The sequence below is a fragment of the Stegodyphus dumicola genome, chromosome 1, assembly GCF_044657685.1.
Source record: "Stegodyphus dumicola isolate Sdum_Otavi_A_Nest chromosome 1, ASM4465768v1".
Classification (NCBI taxonomy): Eukaryota; Metazoa; Arthropoda; class Arachnida; order Araneae; family Eresidae; genus Stegodyphus; species Stegodyphus dumicola.
Genome location: NC_140768.1, coordinates 148,878,328 through 148,897,658, shown reverse-complemented (window position 1 = coordinate 148,897,658; position 19,331 = coordinate 148,878,328). Strand labels below are relative to the sequence as shown.

Here is a 19,331-nt window from a genome sequence, read left to right as displayed (position 1 = left end):
GCACTTTAACATAATTTGAGTCATAGAAGAGAAATATGGGGAGGAGGGGTGTACCCGTATCGGAGAAAGTCAAGTTTTGTGTCAAAAATCCATGTTAGAAAAAACTGTGTATAAATCTAATATATATCCTAAGTCGCACTTTTGAGACATGAAAAATGCAAGTTAAATTTTGTCAATCAGCCAGAAGACCAAGAGATATAGGACTGGGCCATTTTATTTTGTTCAGAGTGTGCAGTGTACTCTCAATTATCCTTGTGCAAATATTTTACGAAAGTATGTTTAAAAAATGTTTTTTTTTTCTGCTATTATTGAATGTATTTTTATTGCTTTTTTCTATTTTAGGTGAAGGGAACTTGCAGAATATTTGAAAGAAATGTATGTATTGTTTTTTTTTTTTTTTTTTTAAAATTTCCTAATCTGGATAAAATTTACTTACATATATAATCAATAATTATATATATATATATATTATTGTAATGAAACTGTGGTTTGAAGGTGGCAGAGTGGAAAGCATGATGATGCAATTTAGCACAACATATCTTGAAAAATCACAATCTTTATTTTTTCCAGGCATATCAAATAATCCTTTTTCAGACACGATATTTCTTAATAATATTTGAATAGAATAACTCCCATTTTGAAGTACGACGTCATCTTAAGCAAGTAAGCGGCAGCAGCATCGATGAAAAGCGTCTTACCAGCAGGAGAGCTAACGCGGAAAAGGGGAAGTTTATAGTACTTTCATAGCAAAAAGGCTGAAGTTTCAGTTCACAGTTTTGGTTTAGAATTAATTTGATTGGACGAGAGGCATCTGCATTAAAACGTTACATAAGATAGAAAAGTCTGGAACCTGTGAGAAGAGATGAATTTAGGGGTAGATCATCAATTATATTTTGAAACAGCTATCATATTTTTTTATATCTTACATATATATATATAATTTTAGAAGAATAACGTTTAAGAGCTTATGCTAAAAAATACATTTGACTCTATAGTTCCTTAGCAAAAAATATTAAAAAATCATTCAATAACTAGAAACAATAATAAAGTAGTAAAAGCAATCTCGTAAAAACTAAATGATAAAATTACAAGTCGAGATGATTTTAAAATAAAAAAATCTGATGTGTACACCACATGACTTCCTTGTACAGAATATTAAATTATACGCATTTTTTCTTGCATTTCATTTAAACTTATTGGATTGAATTAAATCTACTTCGCCGACAGTGCATAAACCACAATAGAATAAATGCATTCTTTAAAATTCACTCTAGTATTTCTTTACCATAGCGACACTCTGGCGCTAGACTCACTTAACAGTATTAATAATTATATGACAGTTAACTTATATAATAATTATATAACGGAAACTAAGTTAACTGTTATATAATCCAATAATTATATAACAGTTAACTTATATATTTCGTTCATATTATAACTCATAATGCACAAAATTTATATCATTTAAAGAATAGAATTATCTAATTGTTGCCACATGTTCTATTCAAATACTATAATAAAGCTAGAATGATGTATAAAAGAAATTAAGCAAACAAAACAAAAAAGAAACAGTTTTTCACAGACGATTGAGTATTTCTCATTAAATTAATTCAGTTCTCACTTCGCGAGAAGGCAAAAATGCATAAAAACTCAAAATATCTATATTAAAAATTACGAAGTAAATCTTAAACACTTATTTCCTCGAAAAAATTCCAGAAAGAATTTTGCATGATTTAATTGGCAATAATAAATGAATGCGTTATCTTTGTTGTTGGGAAGTTAAGTTTCTCTAGATTGACAACAAATCCACTAGTCTCTGTTTCAAATGTAAACATCAATGTCCGCCATATAAAAAAGGCTTAGCGGCACTTAGACAACTTTAAAATTGTTGATAATTCTCAAAATATTGCATACAGATTTACTAAAGGCATAAAAACCTTAACCGGAAGATAAAAACAACATAATACAATCATTTTTAAAGCAAAAAATGTACAATTTACAAACATATAAGAGTAAAGAAACTGAGATCACTGAGCCGGGTAACAGAGTGGATATATATATGAATATATTTATATACGTTTGGTGCGACCGATTGCAACCAAAATATGAGGTACACATCTACATGTTATTGCAGTCCTATATACAAAATTTCAACGTTCTGAGGCTACTCGTTTTTGAGTTATGCGAGATACGTACGTACATACGTTCGTACAGACAGCACGAAAATTTCTCTTCAGAATTAATTTTAAAGCAGTTTTATAATTTTTTTGAAGGAAAAGAGTATTTTATTCTGTCCTTACCTACAGATATCACGCAAAAACATCGTTAAATTGCATTCGATAGCGGACAAAATGGATGTTTTCGTTGAAATATGCTGCCTGAAACTTTTCGCGATTACAATACTACTTTTTTATTTCGTACAAGGAAGTAAAAAGGGGTGAGAAAAATTAATAAATTTTAACACACAAATAATTTGAAAGAACTCTTGTAAAAATTAAACATATTTCAAAAATACACGATATGTACAAAAAATTGCAACAATTTAAATCAAAATGTAAAACTTATATTTAACAAGAGAAAGCTTTACAAGAAAGCTCAGTTATGCAAAACTACAATTAAAATAAAATAGCTAAAAGGCTGTAATTTAAAATGTAAATGTAAGCTGTAATTTAAAATGTAAATGTAAAACTTACTATAAAACAACAAAAAAAAAAAAAACTATACACGAAAGCCTAGTTAAGCAAATTCAAGTAAATAGCTTAATAAGCTATTAGTCTAAAAATTACACAATTTTAAGGGATAACCCTCTAATTTGAAAATTATAAACTTTTTAAGGAGAAGAACGAAAAGAAACATAATAAAAACGTATTGAAATGGGGTTTGCAAATACCAAAGAATAAAACAAATTAACGATGAAATATACTTACGTCCAAGTCTGTGGTCTGCTAAACATAAAATGATCAAAATAGCTGCACAGGGTTGCCGTAAAATGTAGCTTTCTAGAGGAGTGTTACCAGATAAGCAAAGTAGTTAAATTTCTCCAATACCGTGAAGCTTCGTAGAAGGGGGAAATGGTTGAAAAAAAGGCAATAGTCAATGGTAAGCAATGGCCAAAGGGGAAAAAACTTGTCTTTTTGGTTGGGGGTGTCAGAAGGTAAATGATGTAAGCTATTTTTAACAACATGGTGTCTTGTTCAAAACTGTGTCATGAAGACATGTGAAGCTGAAAAACAAAATGACTAACTTTTAAGAAGGTGCTAATCTAGCCAAAAGGAGTTGAAATTGGAAAAATTTACAATTTTTTAATAAAAAGTCATAATTCTTCGCTCTAGAGGGCGGTCAAGCGTCTTTTCAAATGAAAATAGCCGTTAGAATTAATAAAAGAATAGGTATAGCCAGAAAACAGCATTATTAAATAATAAATTTAATATTTTAACTGATAGTCTGTGCCAATTAAGAGAATAATGGAGTCAGTAGAAGAAAACTATGTTACATTTTTACATTAGATCAGTTGAATTAGCCATCCCTTAGTTACCTTCCCTTGAGATTTAAGTAAAAATTTCATTATCTAATTTGAATAATCTAAAATAAGAGGTAAATGCCAGCTTTTTTAAAGATATTTTTAATGATAGCTTTTGGATAGCTTTTTTGATAGCTTTTTTCTTTTGGAAGATAGTTTTGTAAGATTTTAATGAAGTAGAGCATTTCTTCTTGAAGGAGGTCTGCATTATTACAGATTCTTTTGATTCTAAGAAGTTGTGCATAAATGGTATTGATAATGACTTTTTTAGAAATGTTAGAAAACCAATTAGTAAGTTTAAGTGCATGAAAATTGAAATCTCTGTGCTTTTCATATATTTTAATAAGATTTTAATTGAGAATTTGTAACCATATATCATTTTGAATGTGACATTAAATTTGAGGCAACTAGGGTAAATATTAGCATGTTCTAGTTTGTTAAAGTTATTAAAGGCAATAACATCATCAATATATCAATATATGTGTTGGTAATATTTTCGTTCTTCAAGATCAAGTGAACATATAAACTTAAATTCCTGCTTAAAAAGGAATAGCCTACAAAATGCAGTTGAGCAGTTTCCGCCGTAGGTATTCCCTGTACTTGTTTAAAGATTGTGTTATCAAATTGCAAATAATTGTTAAAAAGTACACTTTTGAGGAAAAGTTTCCATTTTTCAAGAGAAATAATTCTGAGAATCTGTGGGAAAAAACTGGGGAGAGTAAGGAGACTACTATGAATTTCTTCTAAAGGTAAAGTGGTATAAAGGTTTTCGAAGTCGTAAGATTGAATATGCTCTGTTTCAAGTAAATTTAATGTCTCGAGAATTTTTTTATTGTTATTAATCATCCAATTACAGTGTAGATCTTGAAAATCGTAATTATTAACAACATCCAGAATTAGTTGAAGTTTTTGGGCAAAGAGATAATCAGTTTCTTTTAGAAAACTTTTAGTACTGTTAGCAATGAATCTGAATTTGACTGGAGTTTTATGAAATTTAGGAAGAGCATAGCGATTTGCAAACTTATTATTTAATTTGTTAGGATGTATTTTCAGTCTCTTATGCTGCAAGGCATTGAATTTTTTAAAAGGAATTTTAGTGTTGGAAGAAACTTGTTGATAAGTGCTAGTGCTAAGCAACTCTTTTTGTATAAGCTCAAAATAATTGTTTTTTCAGTACTGAAATTATTACTTGCCTTGTCTATTTTGGTAATGATGAAACGTTCTTGTAACTTTTTAATTTCAACTCCTTTCGGCCAGATTAGCACCTTCTTAAAAGTTAGCCATTTTGTTTTTCAGCTTCACGTGTCTTCATGATACAGTTTTGAACAAGATGCCATCTTGTTAAAAATAGCTTACATCATTTACCTTCTGACACCCCCAACCAAAAAGACAAGTTTTTTCCCCATTGCTTACCATTGACTATTGCCTTTTTTCATCAGTTTCCCCCTTCTACTTCACGGTATTGGAGAAATTTAACTACTTTGCTTATCTGGTGATAACACTCCTCTAGAAAGCTACATTTTACGGCAACCCTGTGCAGCTATTTTGATCATTTTATGTTTAGCAGGCCACAGACTTGGATGTAAGTATATTTTATCCTTATTTTGTTTTATTCTTTGGTCTTTGCAAGACCCATTTCGAAACGTTTTTATTGTGTTTCTTTTCGTTCTTCTCCTTAAAAAGTTTATAATTTTCAAATTAGAGGGTTATCCCTTAAAATTGTGTAATTTTTAGTATAATAGCTTATTAAACTATTTAGTTGAATTGTACATTTGCTTAACTAGGCTTTCATGTATAGTTTTTTGTTGTTTTATAGTAAGTTTTACATTTACACTTTAAATTACAGCTTGTCATTAGCCTTTTAGCTATTTTATTTTAATTGTACTTTTGCATAACTGAGCTTTCTTGTATACCTTTTTTTTTTTTTTTTTTTATTAAATAGTAAGTTTAACATTTTCGATTTAAATTACGGCACATCGGTAAAAGAGTAATATGATTGAGACTTACCAAACTTTTTTAGATCATTAAGTTGGAATTTTCTATTAGTGATATTGCATTTATAGTCTCAATTATTATTGTTTTCGGAAACGCGCTATAGGTATTAATTTGATAAAAGTTTTGAGCTGCTTTTTCCTTGATAAATCCTGCTGAAACCTCGAGTTGAGCTATTTACCATTTGTTGCAATTTTTTGTACATATCGTGTATTTTTGAAGTATGTTTAATTTTTACAAGAGTTCTTTTAAAATTATTTGTGTGTTAAAATTTATTAATTTTTTTCTCACCCCTTTTTGATTTTAAAGTCATCTCGACTTGTAATTTTATCATTTAGTTTTTATGAGATTGCTTTTACTACTTTATTATTGTTTCTAGTTGTTGAATGATTTTATATTTTTGCTAAGGAGCTATAGAGTCAAATTAATTTTTTAGCATAAGCTTTTAAATGTTCCTCTTACTTCTAAAATTAAAAAAAAAATTGCAGCTCGGTGCGCCAATTTCTTGACCACTAAGGTCTCTCTAATTCATGTTGTCTTGCTACTTTTCTCTCTATATATAAATATATATATATATATATACTTATTTTTGTTAAATTGATTCTTACATGTTCTAGGGTAAAATTTTGTTAAATCGATACTTATGTATTAAGTATCGATTATGTATTATGTAATTATGCTGTTGACCGTGGAAGTTGTCTGCCGTCGAGAAATGAAAGTTGGACTCCCAAAGTTGCACCTATGTTTCTTGCAGAATTCTCTAAGAACTGACAGCTGTTTATTTAATAAACAATCAGTATATGACATGCTGTGGTTTTGCGCTTCTTAAAAAGGCTTTAGTCAGTTTCTGCTGTTATGTTAGGCTGTCCAATTTTGCTGAAAGGTGTATTTAACAACACTTTGATTACATTCTTTCTACAGATAGTTTCTCCAATATAGCTTTGTTGTCCATATTCAGCTAACCATATTTTATTCATTAATACATATTTTTTTTTTTGGTAGTAGCACCTATAGCTTTGAAAATGATCTTGTGCTTGCTGTTCTCTATAGTAAGGTTTCAAATTATTATTATTATTATTTTTTTTTTTTTTCAAAATGGAAGAAAAAAATGCAGTAATAAATAGTTATTTTACATCCTTGTTCATAAAAACAATTAATGACTTATTGAGAATCAGTCAGGTTTACATCACACAAAAGTGCAGATTTTCTGAGTTTGTTATTATGGCACTCTTATCCAAAATTGGTGTTAAATTGTGCTGTTTGGTAATACTATGTATACCTAAATTACTGTATAACATAAAGTACTGTTAAATTTGAGTCTTCAGTTTTTGATCATTTTCAAGTATATGATATATATTTAAGTAATGACACCATCAGTTAAAAGAAAAAAAACAAAGCAAATACTTTAATAAGAACTAGGTATTGTCCCAACTGGTGGTCTAACGAATTTCGTTAGTTAATCAGTTTTATACTAGATGCACCACCTCTTTTTTAGACTATTTTGTTTGTAAAAGCAATGTTTATGCTTATTGTTTCTTTCAAATTCAATTTTTCCATTGAATTTGCAAAGAGTTTTTAAAATGTCTTTGAATCTTTGTTATCAATTCGCTCTTAAATAGAAATTTACGTTTTTTCACAGTTACATTACAAAGAGTTCAAAAGAGAAGCAAATGAAATAACTGTTATCTTAAGCAGCAACAGTGTTAATTTAGCTATTTAAATTCATTGTTTCTCTTTTTTTAACACTCTGCTTACAACAAATTATTTGTAAATAGCTTTTGAAACAACTAAATATAGCAGTACAAAATCGGGTGTATTTTATCTTATCTCTTATCTGTTTCATTCACTATATGTGCAAAATTCTTAATATAATTGATATCCATAACATTTACGTGCTCACTTTTAGTTATATTATTAATATCGAGTAATTCATTGAAATATTTAAACTAGCTAATCTAATTTTTTTTAAATATTTCACCCTTTTATTTGCACACTAAAAGCATAAAACACAGCAAAAGAAATATTTTGCAAAATCTAAAAAATTATTAATATTAAATAATAATGAATCTGATCATGCAAATTTGAATAAAATGGCAGAAGGAAAAAACGTAACAATTTAATGGCTCCACCTATCGATCCATAAAGTAAGTAGACAGTTAAGTAAGGTAGATCGCCTATTGCAAGAATACCAAGATTAAAATGAAAACATCCCATTTTCTGGATTTTTCATTATCTTTAAAAGTAATGAGTAAATATTTTCTGTATTATGATTTAAAAACTAAAATGGACTGCACTGTGTGTTAAAATCAATCCATTTGAGAGTATTAAAAAAATAGTTTTTGAAAAACAAAAAATGCATGCATATTATTTATTGATGTACCATATTCACTCATATACTGTTTGTACTATTTATCAAAAAAGGCAATGCAGATTTCCTGGCTCAAATGTTACACAGCCATCCATCTAAGTTCAATAAGTTGTATTTATTTTTCCAAAAGAAACTATGTTGTTTTGAAGGACAAAATTCATATTTAAAAAAAAATAAAGTACTGGTAACTAAATGTTTTATACAGCTAATTCAAAATCCTGTGTTTACAGTTTTGTAACATTTATTTTTAAACATATCGAAAACTATTTTACTATTTACGTCATCAGAAGAGCATACATATCTAACATGCATTTTTTATATTGCTAAGCACACACTGAAAAATAGTTCACTAGCGGCGGTCTAGTCGCTGATCATTGGTAGTTAGACTTGAACTTGGTTCCAGGCAAACAGTTACATGGGTGTTTTCGTGGTTTCAGAAAATTCTCCATGAAGGCATCCTTCCCCATAGGCAGATAGCCCTAGTTTGCTTTGCTATTATCAAGTAAACCAAATCAACCAATTTGAAAAATAAATATCTGTGCGGAGAGAATGCAATTCAATATTTTTTCATCATATTTCTTTCTGTAAAGCATGGTACAGACATTACTTGTGTATATTTACGGCTATGCCTTGTTATTATTAAGTTGAAATAAATAAATCTCCGCCAGCTGTAGGTGCCTTGATAGTTTTCAGTACTCTTGGAAGACGTTTATTCTGCAGTCTCTCCAAAATTTTCCATTTGTGTGGTTTCACCAAATATAAACTCGTCTCTTTTAGAAAATTTCCTTTATTGCAAATGTTAGGATTCTGCTACCAATCGGGATTTGTATTTTGGAAGCGTATCATTATGTTGATTCCCGCTTGATCCAACATGCCAAAGAAAAGTCTAAGTGGACATCTTCTTGCTTTCCTTGCAAGAAACGTTGTGTACGTGCAGCACAGCTGATTGAAGGTATTGACGCTGTCTTTTGTTCTGTTGTAGAAAATTATTATTTCTGGCTTTCTGGTGATCGTATCGATTGCTCCATCCCCATGCATTGTAGATAATAGAACGACAACATTTTTGGCTTGGGTATATAGGACACTAGAGTTTTTTTCCTTGTCAAATGCATGCAGGGAAGAACCATTTTTCCATCCTTTTGTATCAACAAACGGTGGTGGAATTTCTCCCTTGTTTTTCCTAACTGTGTTCCAACAATTGTTACTTTGTGTCAGTCAGCTTCAGCACGTGGAACTGACGTGAACCAATTGTTCATAGTAATGTTTCTGTATGTGCCGTGGATTGGTTTCGTAAGGTTCCTTATATAGTAGGTTAGAACATATTCCAAAGCAGGTTTGTTCTTTTTTTCGATGTAAGGAATCACATTTATCATGTACAAGTTTTCTGCATTACAGAGCATCATGATCTTGATTTCATATTTATCTGGTTTTTTACTAGTGTACACTCGGAAGGAACAGTGACCACGGACTCTCAAGAGCTATTCATCTACAGTGCAGTAAGGCAAGGGGAAATAGTAGCTTGTACAGTTTTGTACAAAAATGTCCCAAATTGTTTTGATTGCAGCAAGTTTATCTTTTTCCTTGCAAACTGCACGTATTATTTTGCCGTCAAATCTTAGGCACATTGTTAGAAAGTTGAATCGTACCAGCGACATGGTTGTACAGAAGAAGGGAAGGCCAATAGTTTGTGATCAAATCTTCCCAATGTTCAGGTGATTGTTTTTCAAAGTTCGCACCAATTAGAGAACTCCGCAATAGGCTATCAATTCCAATTTATTTGTCGGTCCAATATATCCAGTTCCTTCTTTATACTTTTCCTTTTTGATAATGATTTCTTCATTCATATACAAAAGCACTTCTTTCAGTATTTTATCTGCGAATATTTTCCAAAATTCTATGACTGACTTGCAGGTCCTAGCAGCATCCTTGTTTCCCATGGGACTCAAAATAATATTTCTTGCGGGAGCTCTGCCAGTTCTTCCAGGTTTTTTTCATTGACCAGTGATGTCCATCTCGTCATTTTAGACTTGCAGATGATGAAGAGCCGACGGCGAGCAAAGACAGTCCAGCAGACAAGGAAGGCCGATCTGATTCATCACTTGAAACCTTACTGTTGCGTCAGAATCTTGGAAGACAAAATTTTTGTCTTCATCATTAATGTTGCTTTCCCCGTGGATATTTTTACTTTCATCGTCACTGTTTTGTAGTGCGTCAAGTATTTCTTGTTCATCCAGACACGTCCTTCTATGACTCATTTTATCCGATACTGAGGAGCAAATCACGCAAAAGGTTTTATGCTTGAACGTATAGATGGATACAGAGAACTCCACAGTTGAGATATCCCATGACTGAACAGAGATGGAGAAAAATCTGTCCGCACACATTGAGAGCAGCCTGAACTATTAAAAGTCACGTGAGGGCAGCCATGAAGCTGAAATACTGCTCATGCACGCTCACTTGAAATGCATAATGAGATATCCTACACCCCACCTATACATTCTAGGGTCAATTTTAAAATGTCACTTGCTTGGTAAACGAGAGAGACATTTAGGAGTTTTTGCATAAGTGCATTTATGATAACATCGATTCTTCCAAATCTAGTATTTAAAATTTGTATTGCTGCATTGTAATTTCCTTCAGATATTGAAAAACGTTTGACAGCATTGGAGGCAGTTCCACTTAAGTAGAATTTTAAGTAATTAAATTTTTCTACAGTTAGAAGGACAATATTGTTGTGTATCGCGATTTTGAATGAATTCTCAAAACTTATCCATTGACTGACATTACCGTAAAATTTAGGAAGGCAAACTTGATGATTTTCACTCTTATATTCAGCTGATCTAACATCTTAATTTGTTTCATGTTCCTGACTGGATTTTAAATATTTATTCTAGATTCACATAAAATTATTTTATCCTTATAGTTCATAGAACTTTCAGTTTCCATTTCAAGTTCCTTTTTATCATCTATCAAAGATACAATTTCTTCATGTAAATTATGCAGTTCCCCCCCAATTAATAATGCTAAAGAATCTTCTAGTAAATTTTCAGTATCACTATTGTTTTTTATATCATCATCTATTTTGTTTACAATGTTAGTTATTGATGTCATGAAAGCTCAGCACTTTTTAATGTTTTCATTTTATCCATTTTAACATAAACAATGTAAAATTCTTACCTTTAGAAGTCTTCAAATATACACTTTATAATCTGATTCAAAGGGTACAGATAATCCAACTTATCTGTCATAAGTGATACCATTATTCTAATATTTCACTTTCCTGACACTAATTTTTGTGACCGATGATTGTGGGTTCTTTTCATACCTTATTCGGCATCAAACATCAAATACACTTGTGCTTTTTAAACATTTTTATTCAGAGTAATACAGTACAACATTTATATCTTTCATGCATCTTATAAATCTGTTCTAAAGATTTTTATTTTATTTTTAAACCATTCAGGCATTCTGCATGATTCATTTTGAAGTACAACATAATAATCATAGTCATTTCACATAGTCCGTTTTACAGGTTCTTTGCATTTCGCTTGCGTTGGTGTCCTGTGCCAGTGTCCCACACCACATTTCATTGCTGGTGATAATCCAGGCATAGAAACTTATTGCCAAGCATAAAATGATATATATGATATATGCATGAAGTGCATATATGATTGCATATTTGTAGGTCATGAATAGATGTTTTAAATTATTGAAGAGTTTCAACTTATGAAAGATCTGCTTAGTTGTGAAAATGTAAATTGTAAGAATGAAAAGGGAAAACATTAATCCAATCCACATTACTAGTATTTGCTCTAAACATTTCAAGGTAAAATATTTAAGCTACTAGCCATTCATGGGCAGAAGATTTTTGGTATTCTTCTCTTTTTGAGACTAGATTCAGAAATGTATTTTTGTATGTGCACATACATTCATATGTACGTACATGAACACATTCATCCATCCATACATACACATACAGTTTCTGAATTTAGTTCTGATAGTAGAAGAATACCAGATTATTAAAGGCAGATGCTATGCAACAAAATTTATTTTTAATGTGACTAAAGTAACTTGTTGCAAGCAGACTAGTTACATGTTTGGTAAACCATCATGTGAAAGTTCAAGAAGTAATTTTACTACAGTTTCATAAGTAATTGAAATGTCTGTATATGAAAACTGTGGATCTTAAATTTCTTTTCCTTAAGTCTTTCTATAATTATGGCTGTAGAAAAACATAAATAGGTATTAGATTGTTATAGCACCTTATAAAAATTAATTAATTCCTTAATCTTAAATTAAATACTTAAAACACAGTCACAAAATAAAACAGTCACTTTCTTTATTGTGCTTTATCTTTCTAAGCAAAGGGTGTATATATAATATGATTTTTTTCAAAACCTTTGTTGTGCTTATTTCTAATATAAATAATATTGAAAATAAAATGTAATTATTTTAAATTAATTAAGTGAAGTTATTAAAATTGGGTACTTTTCCATTTCGCCTGTGCAAATGTTGCCAAGCAGATTTTATTGGCAACAACATACAGTATACACATAAAAAAACGTTAACAAATGTTAACTCTAAGAATTTTTTATTTTGAAGGCATAAACATTTTAATATCGTTTAAAATTTTGTAAAAAGCCAATAAGTAAAAACAATAAATTTGTAAAAATAAATTAATTTAAGAATTTACTATATTTTCATGGTTCAACATCCTGATTTGCGGGTTCATATCACGTGACCCCAAGTGATCTCATCTCATGATTACTACACACGACAAAAATTTAATTCTTTCGGTCATCATCTACATTAATTTCAAATTAAATTTTAATTTTGTATACAAGTTTAATGCAAGAATTGTTTCAGTTCGTACAATCAGCTTACTCAGTCTGAGGTTATGTAAAATCGCAGTGCTTTTCTTCACTCATTAGAATTGATCTAATGAGAAGAATTAGAATGCATTCTAATTAGAATTGATGAATTTAAACATTGACTTTGCCTTTTCTATATTTTCGCCCTCGTGTGAGCGATGTAATTGCATCCTAAGTGACTTAATTATTTCGAATGGTTTTATGGCATAAAATTGAACTATCTGGTAGAAATTCTATGTAATTGTATGCCAGTATTGAAAGAAACAATCAATTTGATATGGCTGTGACTTGTTTTGAAAATGAGGCATAAAAGGTTACCAGCAAGGATATTCCGTTTGGCATCAGTTGTACCATTATTGGAGACTTTATCGCCTGCGCTGGCAAAACGGAAAAGTACCTAAAATTGTATTTTTCCCCCAGATGCCTAGTTCAAAATTTAATCAGAAATTTTGCTTTTCTTTTGTAAAGTATAAATTTACGTTACATGTCTAATGCTTTAAAGAGACAAGATGATTTAAACACTAAAATTTTCAGTTGGAAATCAATTATTTTAGCTTAAAAAACTGATAAAAAAAGAATAAAAATTTAGTTGTGTAATGTGTATTCATTTATAGATAGTTGATTGTTGTAATATAATGTTTTTTGGTTGAAGAATTTTTTTTGACTGATTGAAATTCTGTTAACCGCTTGCCTGATTATCCTGAGTTCGTATCTCGGGTTCGTATATACTGCAGTTAATTATTATCCCGAGAAAACTCGTGCGAAGCAGAATTGGTTAGTACGATTTCTTTTATCACGGTTTTACTCGGTCTGGAGGAAATGAAAGGTGTAACTTCTTGTGTAGTTTGTTGAATTTAATTACTTCTGTACTTTAAAAGAAGACTCAACTAATGAGTATATCTCAAGAATTCAAAACTTTTATTATTACATGTTTAAACAGTTCACATGACATTCAGCTAGCACAGTAACACGTGCATCACAACAACGGAATCGCATGGCATGAGTGCCATTAACGTTAAAGTTATTTTAAATATACATCACATCCCTTCCTCTAGTTTATAAACAATAATAAAAATACCAAATAATATCAATACAAGTATATTTACAATATGACATACAATAACAAAATAGTTACATAAAATGATATATGCAATACGTTACATTATTTTATTCCATGACAAAGTCTCTATATCTTGAAGGTTGTCTAATCAACCGTCCACTTCTTGTTATTGTATTATTGGATAGATTATTCTGTTGATTTCCTATATTAACAGGCACAGAAACATTCTTAGGGCTTCCATTTAAATTTTCCTCTTTATCTAATACTATATCATCATAATCATTATTAACTTTGGAAGGTGATTTTGAAAATTTTATATGGCGTCTGTTTCTTCGCAATATTTCCCCATTTGAATTTCTTACAATATAGGATCTAGGAGCTTAATGTTTTGAAATTATTTCACCTTTATCCCATTGCCCAGTTCTAAAGTTGAACAAGGTTATACTATCTCCAGGTTTTAACTCAGGCAGTTTCTGTGCGGTTCTATCATAATAATATTTTTGCCTAGCTTGAAGTGCACGAAATTTAGAATAAGGCTTGTTTATCTTAGTATTTAACAATTTATTACTGATAGGTAATTTTGTCCTTAATCTTCTATTAAGTAACAGTTGTGCAGGAGACAAATTTATTCCACTAATTGGGGTATTTCGATATTCCATTAAGCCTACACTTATATCTTGCACTATTTTCATGATATTTTTCACTATTCCTACAGCTTTTTCAGCCAACCCATTACTTTGAGGATATCTGGGGCTACTAAATTTAAGTTCGAAATCCCAATCTTCAGCAAATTTCTTAGTAGCTATTACAGGGATTATTGTCGCAAATGGTTTTAACTTAAAATTACCATATGCAGTTAAGAACAAATCAGTTTCATTAAGTTTAGGCTTAAGTTTAACATTATTTAAAACATACAAAGGCAAAATATTTACTTCTGCACCAGTATCTAACTTAAAATCAACCTGGAAATACTTATTATTTACATACATTGTAATACTTTTCACTCATGTTTCACTTACCTTGTGAATATCCTTATTTACTTCATCAATAGAATTTGTTAGATCTTTGATTGATATTGCACTTATTTTAAATTCACTATGCCCGTTTACTGGTGGATCTATCATTACAGAGTCAACAAATACACTATGTTCATTATATATACTAAGTTCATTATTTGGTATTTCAACTTCATAAATGTTCTTGGGACACCTCGTGGCAAAATGGTTCTTTACTTTGCATTTCGCACACGTCTTTCCAAAAGCTGGACAGTCCCGATATTTTTGCTTTCTTCCGCACTTCTTGCAGTCATATTCTAGTGCTGATTGCTTCTGCTGCGACGACAATTTCGGTGGTACTGACTGTTTTAATTGATGCTGCTGTTTTCTATGTTTCTTCACGCTGTTCACAGTCGCTGGATCATCTTTCATGTTCTGGAGTTGCTCTTTGCTTGTTTCAGCGGCACGGACTATTTCTATAGCTTTTTCTAATCCTAGGTTAGATTCTCGAAGCAAACGTTTGGTCAGACTACTATCCCGAATGCCTAATACAATACAGTCGCGAATCAATCCATTTTCTTGTTCAGCAAACTCACAATTTGACGCTAAATTCTTTAACTGAGTGACATAACATTCAATTGTTTGTCCTTCTTGCTGGCTACACGAAAAGAATTTGTAACATTCATATACGACATTCTGCCTTGGTGAACAATAATCTTCAAAAGACTTCAAGACCTCTTTATATTTCTCTTTATTCTCAGGTGGCTCAAATCAAAACATGTTAAAAATTTCGAGTCCTTCACTACCGAGTAAATTCAAAAGAATTGCAATTTTAGTCTTATCTGGCTTGGCATCTTTTTCCGTTGCAAGTAAATAGTTTTCTAGCTCTTGCTTCCGTTTTTTCCATTTTTCTTTAACATTTCCGACGGAGAATGTTAGCGGAGCAGGTGGTCTGAAATCCATTTTCCTCCTGACACCATGTAACTTCTTGTGTAGTTTGTTAAATTTAATTACTTCTGTACTTTAAAAGACTCAATTAATGAGTATATCTCAAGAATTCAAATCTTTTATTATTACATTTTTAAACAGTTCACATGACATTCAGCTAGCACAGTAACACGTGCATCACAACAACGGAATCGCATAGCATGAGCGCCATTAAAGTTAAAGTAATTTTAAATATACATCACAAAATGAAATATTTAGCTTTGATTGGCAGTTTGCCAAATTTTGTTGGTTGCGCGGTTCTTTTGTAGGGACTGGTCGCGTCTTTCCCTATTGTATAGTATACGTTGGCTTGTGGATTAGTAAAATATAAAGAAGGATGCATGTGTTGGAAAAAATAAAATAATGGCGATGATGGAAGATAGCAAAAGCGATGATTTTTCAGATAGTGATTATGAAAAAGTTGGGGAACCCCCCCCAAAAAAAATCAAATCCAACGAGACAATGTACTCTGTGCTCCCGTGAAAGAGATTCCAGCGGTAAGCCAGTAAGAAAAGAGACCACATACCAGTGTAGAACGTCAGGTATCACTCTGTGTTGTCCCTTGTTTCAAAAACTATCATACAAAGATTAATATTTAACTTTTTTTGTTTGCTTGAGATAACTCGGGATAGTAAACTAATATTAAAAATAAATGCTTTTACACCTTCAAAAAATTAAAAATTCAACTTAAAACGTACATATTTTGATTTGTTTCGTTTTGTTGTATTTAATAATAAAATAAAAAAACGGGATGATTTTTTGCAATTTTTTTCAAAAAAAATTGTAAGGGAAGCAGTTAATAATTTGATTTAATGATTTTGTGTTTCTTCTTCTTTGATAGGATACTTATTCATTTTATGAAGATGATGCTAAATTGGTGAACAAAGAGGTTTTGAAAGCTTCCAAGCTAAAAAAAATGGGGACAGGTTTGTTGCTATTTTCTTAACATTAGATTAAATTTAGGATGTAAATAATGTATGTTTTGTATGCTGTATTTGCCGAAGTAGAAGTTTCCTTTTGAAGTTAATATCATCTTTGTATATTCAGCCCAATATTTAAAAAAGATGCTGAAGTAATTCATTACTTAGCTTTTTAACTTTTGCGTTGTGACTTTTTATGTAGACCACATAATTAATTATTACTAGTATATCAAATTGAAAGAAGTGACACTAACTTATAGACTGTTTCTTTCTTATGAAGTAGCTAAGATTATAAGTAAGAAGGATAATCTTACAAGCAAGTCCATATCATATGAAAGGCAATATGATTTTAACTACTAATACAGGGTTCGTAGCGGTCCTTATAAGTGCTTATAAGTCCTTATATTTGAAAATAAAATATAAAGGCCCTTATAGGTGCTTACTTTTTCTTTAAAGTCCTTATTTTTTTGTTTTTAGTGCTTATTTTTTGCTTTTAGTGCTTTTTTTTTTAATGAACACGTTATTTTTCCCCGTACCAAAGCCGAAACTAAATAAACAACTTTTCTTCCTAATATGGAATGTCAGATGGTGAGTCATACACCCGAAAATAGCTTTTCCCCCTTTCTCTGCATTAAAATAACCTTTGGTGTGCACGAAGAGTACAGACAGGTGCCCGTCGTTCTATTGGTCAAAGAATTGCGAAAGCAGTAGAAAATTCCGCTACATTCGGCATTCTTTTCCTCCCACCCAAATACTACACACGTTTGAATTTCTATCAAGATCTTAAAAATTTGCATTCTCGTTCTGCTTGGTCAGTTCATATTCGTGTTTATTATGATCGTTATGCTTATATTATGAGTATATGTATGAATGTTTATAATAACATAGTTGCAGTAACTGCTGAAGTATAGTAAACTTCCAAAAATGGTTGCGTTTTAACACAGATTAGCTTTCTAAGGAATAATATTCGGAATGGCTTAAATAAAGGGAAAGTAATCGAATAGTCAAAATAATTTCATTTTTTGGGCCAATATATTATACAGTACGAAGGTTGGGAGGTCTCCCCTTTCTCCGCAAAATCTTGAATATTGAAACTGTTACAGTTCGCTGCAAAACAAGCAACGGACTTTTTTTTTTTTTGGTTACTTTCCAATCTGGATTGAATAGGACTAAAAGTTCTGTGGTCTACCAACCCAAGCGAAGAATGATTCTATTCCGGAAATTTAACGCCATCTGTTGAAAATTAGAATGAAAAATACCCCAGTTATTTAGTTCTTTATTCTTCTAATACCGGCAGTTGTTGATTCCGATTGCGTAATATCACGTAGGGAAGAATTACGGCGCACATATTGTGCAATAACGTTTGCGATATTTTGCAGAGATAATTAATTTTGATGTTCAGTCCGAGATTTGTTTATGAACACTTACTTACTAACTGAAAGAGTTTTACTGTGCTTGCTAAGCAGAATATTTTTTAGTTCCGTTGGTTTATTTTTATATGATGCACATATTGAAATGTCAAAAGCATTTATTAGCGGAAAAGTCTAAAGAGAGGCTACAGTCTACCCCCCCTCCACTCCTTCAAGTTACGCTCGACTGTCCGAATATTCACCAATTCCAAGAATGCGGGTTAGTTAAGCTTTTACTGTTAAAAATGGCTGCATGAAGCAAATTTCTGTCTTCTGATTTCAGAAATGTTCCTCTTTTTTACTTAAATTACTTTGCTTGCAATTTTTGTTAAGAGAAAACTGATATACAATGAAAATTTAGAAAATGTTCAGAATTTAGATTTAAATTATTTAAATATCAATATGAGTGGAAAAATAAATTGTATTTATTATTAGGTTCCAAACGAATACAATAAATATGCCTTATTATTATTTATTTTCTCTATTTTGAACTGAAATTTCATTATTAAATCTTGTAATATAGTTTAGTTCTTCATAGTTTTTTTTTTCTCTCATTGTAAACTAGTTCTGTAAATTGAACTATTATTTAAAATTTAAAAAAAAAGTAATTATTTTCCATGGTTGAGATAATGCTTTTTCTCTCTTAATAAGTACTTCATTTCTCATATTTTAAATTACAATTCTAATTTTTAAGGATTATGCTGTTGTGTATGATGTAATTAGACAGGTGCTTATTTTTTTTCTTAAAATGTGCTTGAAAAGTGCTTATAGGTGCTCATTTTTTTAACTAAAATGTGGCTAACCTGTAATACTATTAATATAAAAAAAATCCTGTAATACTATTAATATCTTAATGATAATACCAATAATAGATTTACAAGTTACTGTTGTTATTCTCAATACTATGCCCAGACTGTAGATAGACTCATGGACAAGGGCTTACCAGGGGCTGAATGGCTATAAGTGCTAAATACGGGTAGTTCAACCAGGTTTGAATCCTACTGAATGGGTTACTGCTCGGGTATTTTCACAATGTTTCTTGCCAGTTTTCCTTAAAAGTCCTCTTTGAAAGCATCCTTTCCTTGGGGAGAGAGTCTTCATGTGTTTTGCCATAGTCAGCTTAAAAAACAAGCCTTATGTCCAGTATTTCAGATAGACCAGAAAGTATGCCTGTTATTAACCATAATGCCTTGCATGTTCTGTTGGTTT

At 30.8% G+C, this 19,331-nt stretch overlaps 1 protein-coding gene across 2 annotated transcripts in view; it reads left to right on the top strand.

The window, feature by feature from the left end:
- The window catches only part of spel1 (DNA mismatch repair protein spel1), a 181,230-nt gene that overhangs the window by 20,777 nt on the left and 141,122 nt on the right, over positions 1 to 19,331 (top strand). Inside the window, exons 3-4 of one of the 2 annotated variants that reach the window (XM_085821872.1) lie at positions 343 to 375; positions 16,635 to 16,719. In XM_085821872.1, the coding sequence (XP_085677998.1) occupies positions 343 to 375; positions 16,635 to 16,719 (118 nt within the window). Of the gene's footprint in view, positions 1 to 342; positions 376 to 16,634; positions 16,720 to 19,331 lie in introns of those variants that run through there. The other variant, XM_085821875.1, reaches the window with a different exon arrangement.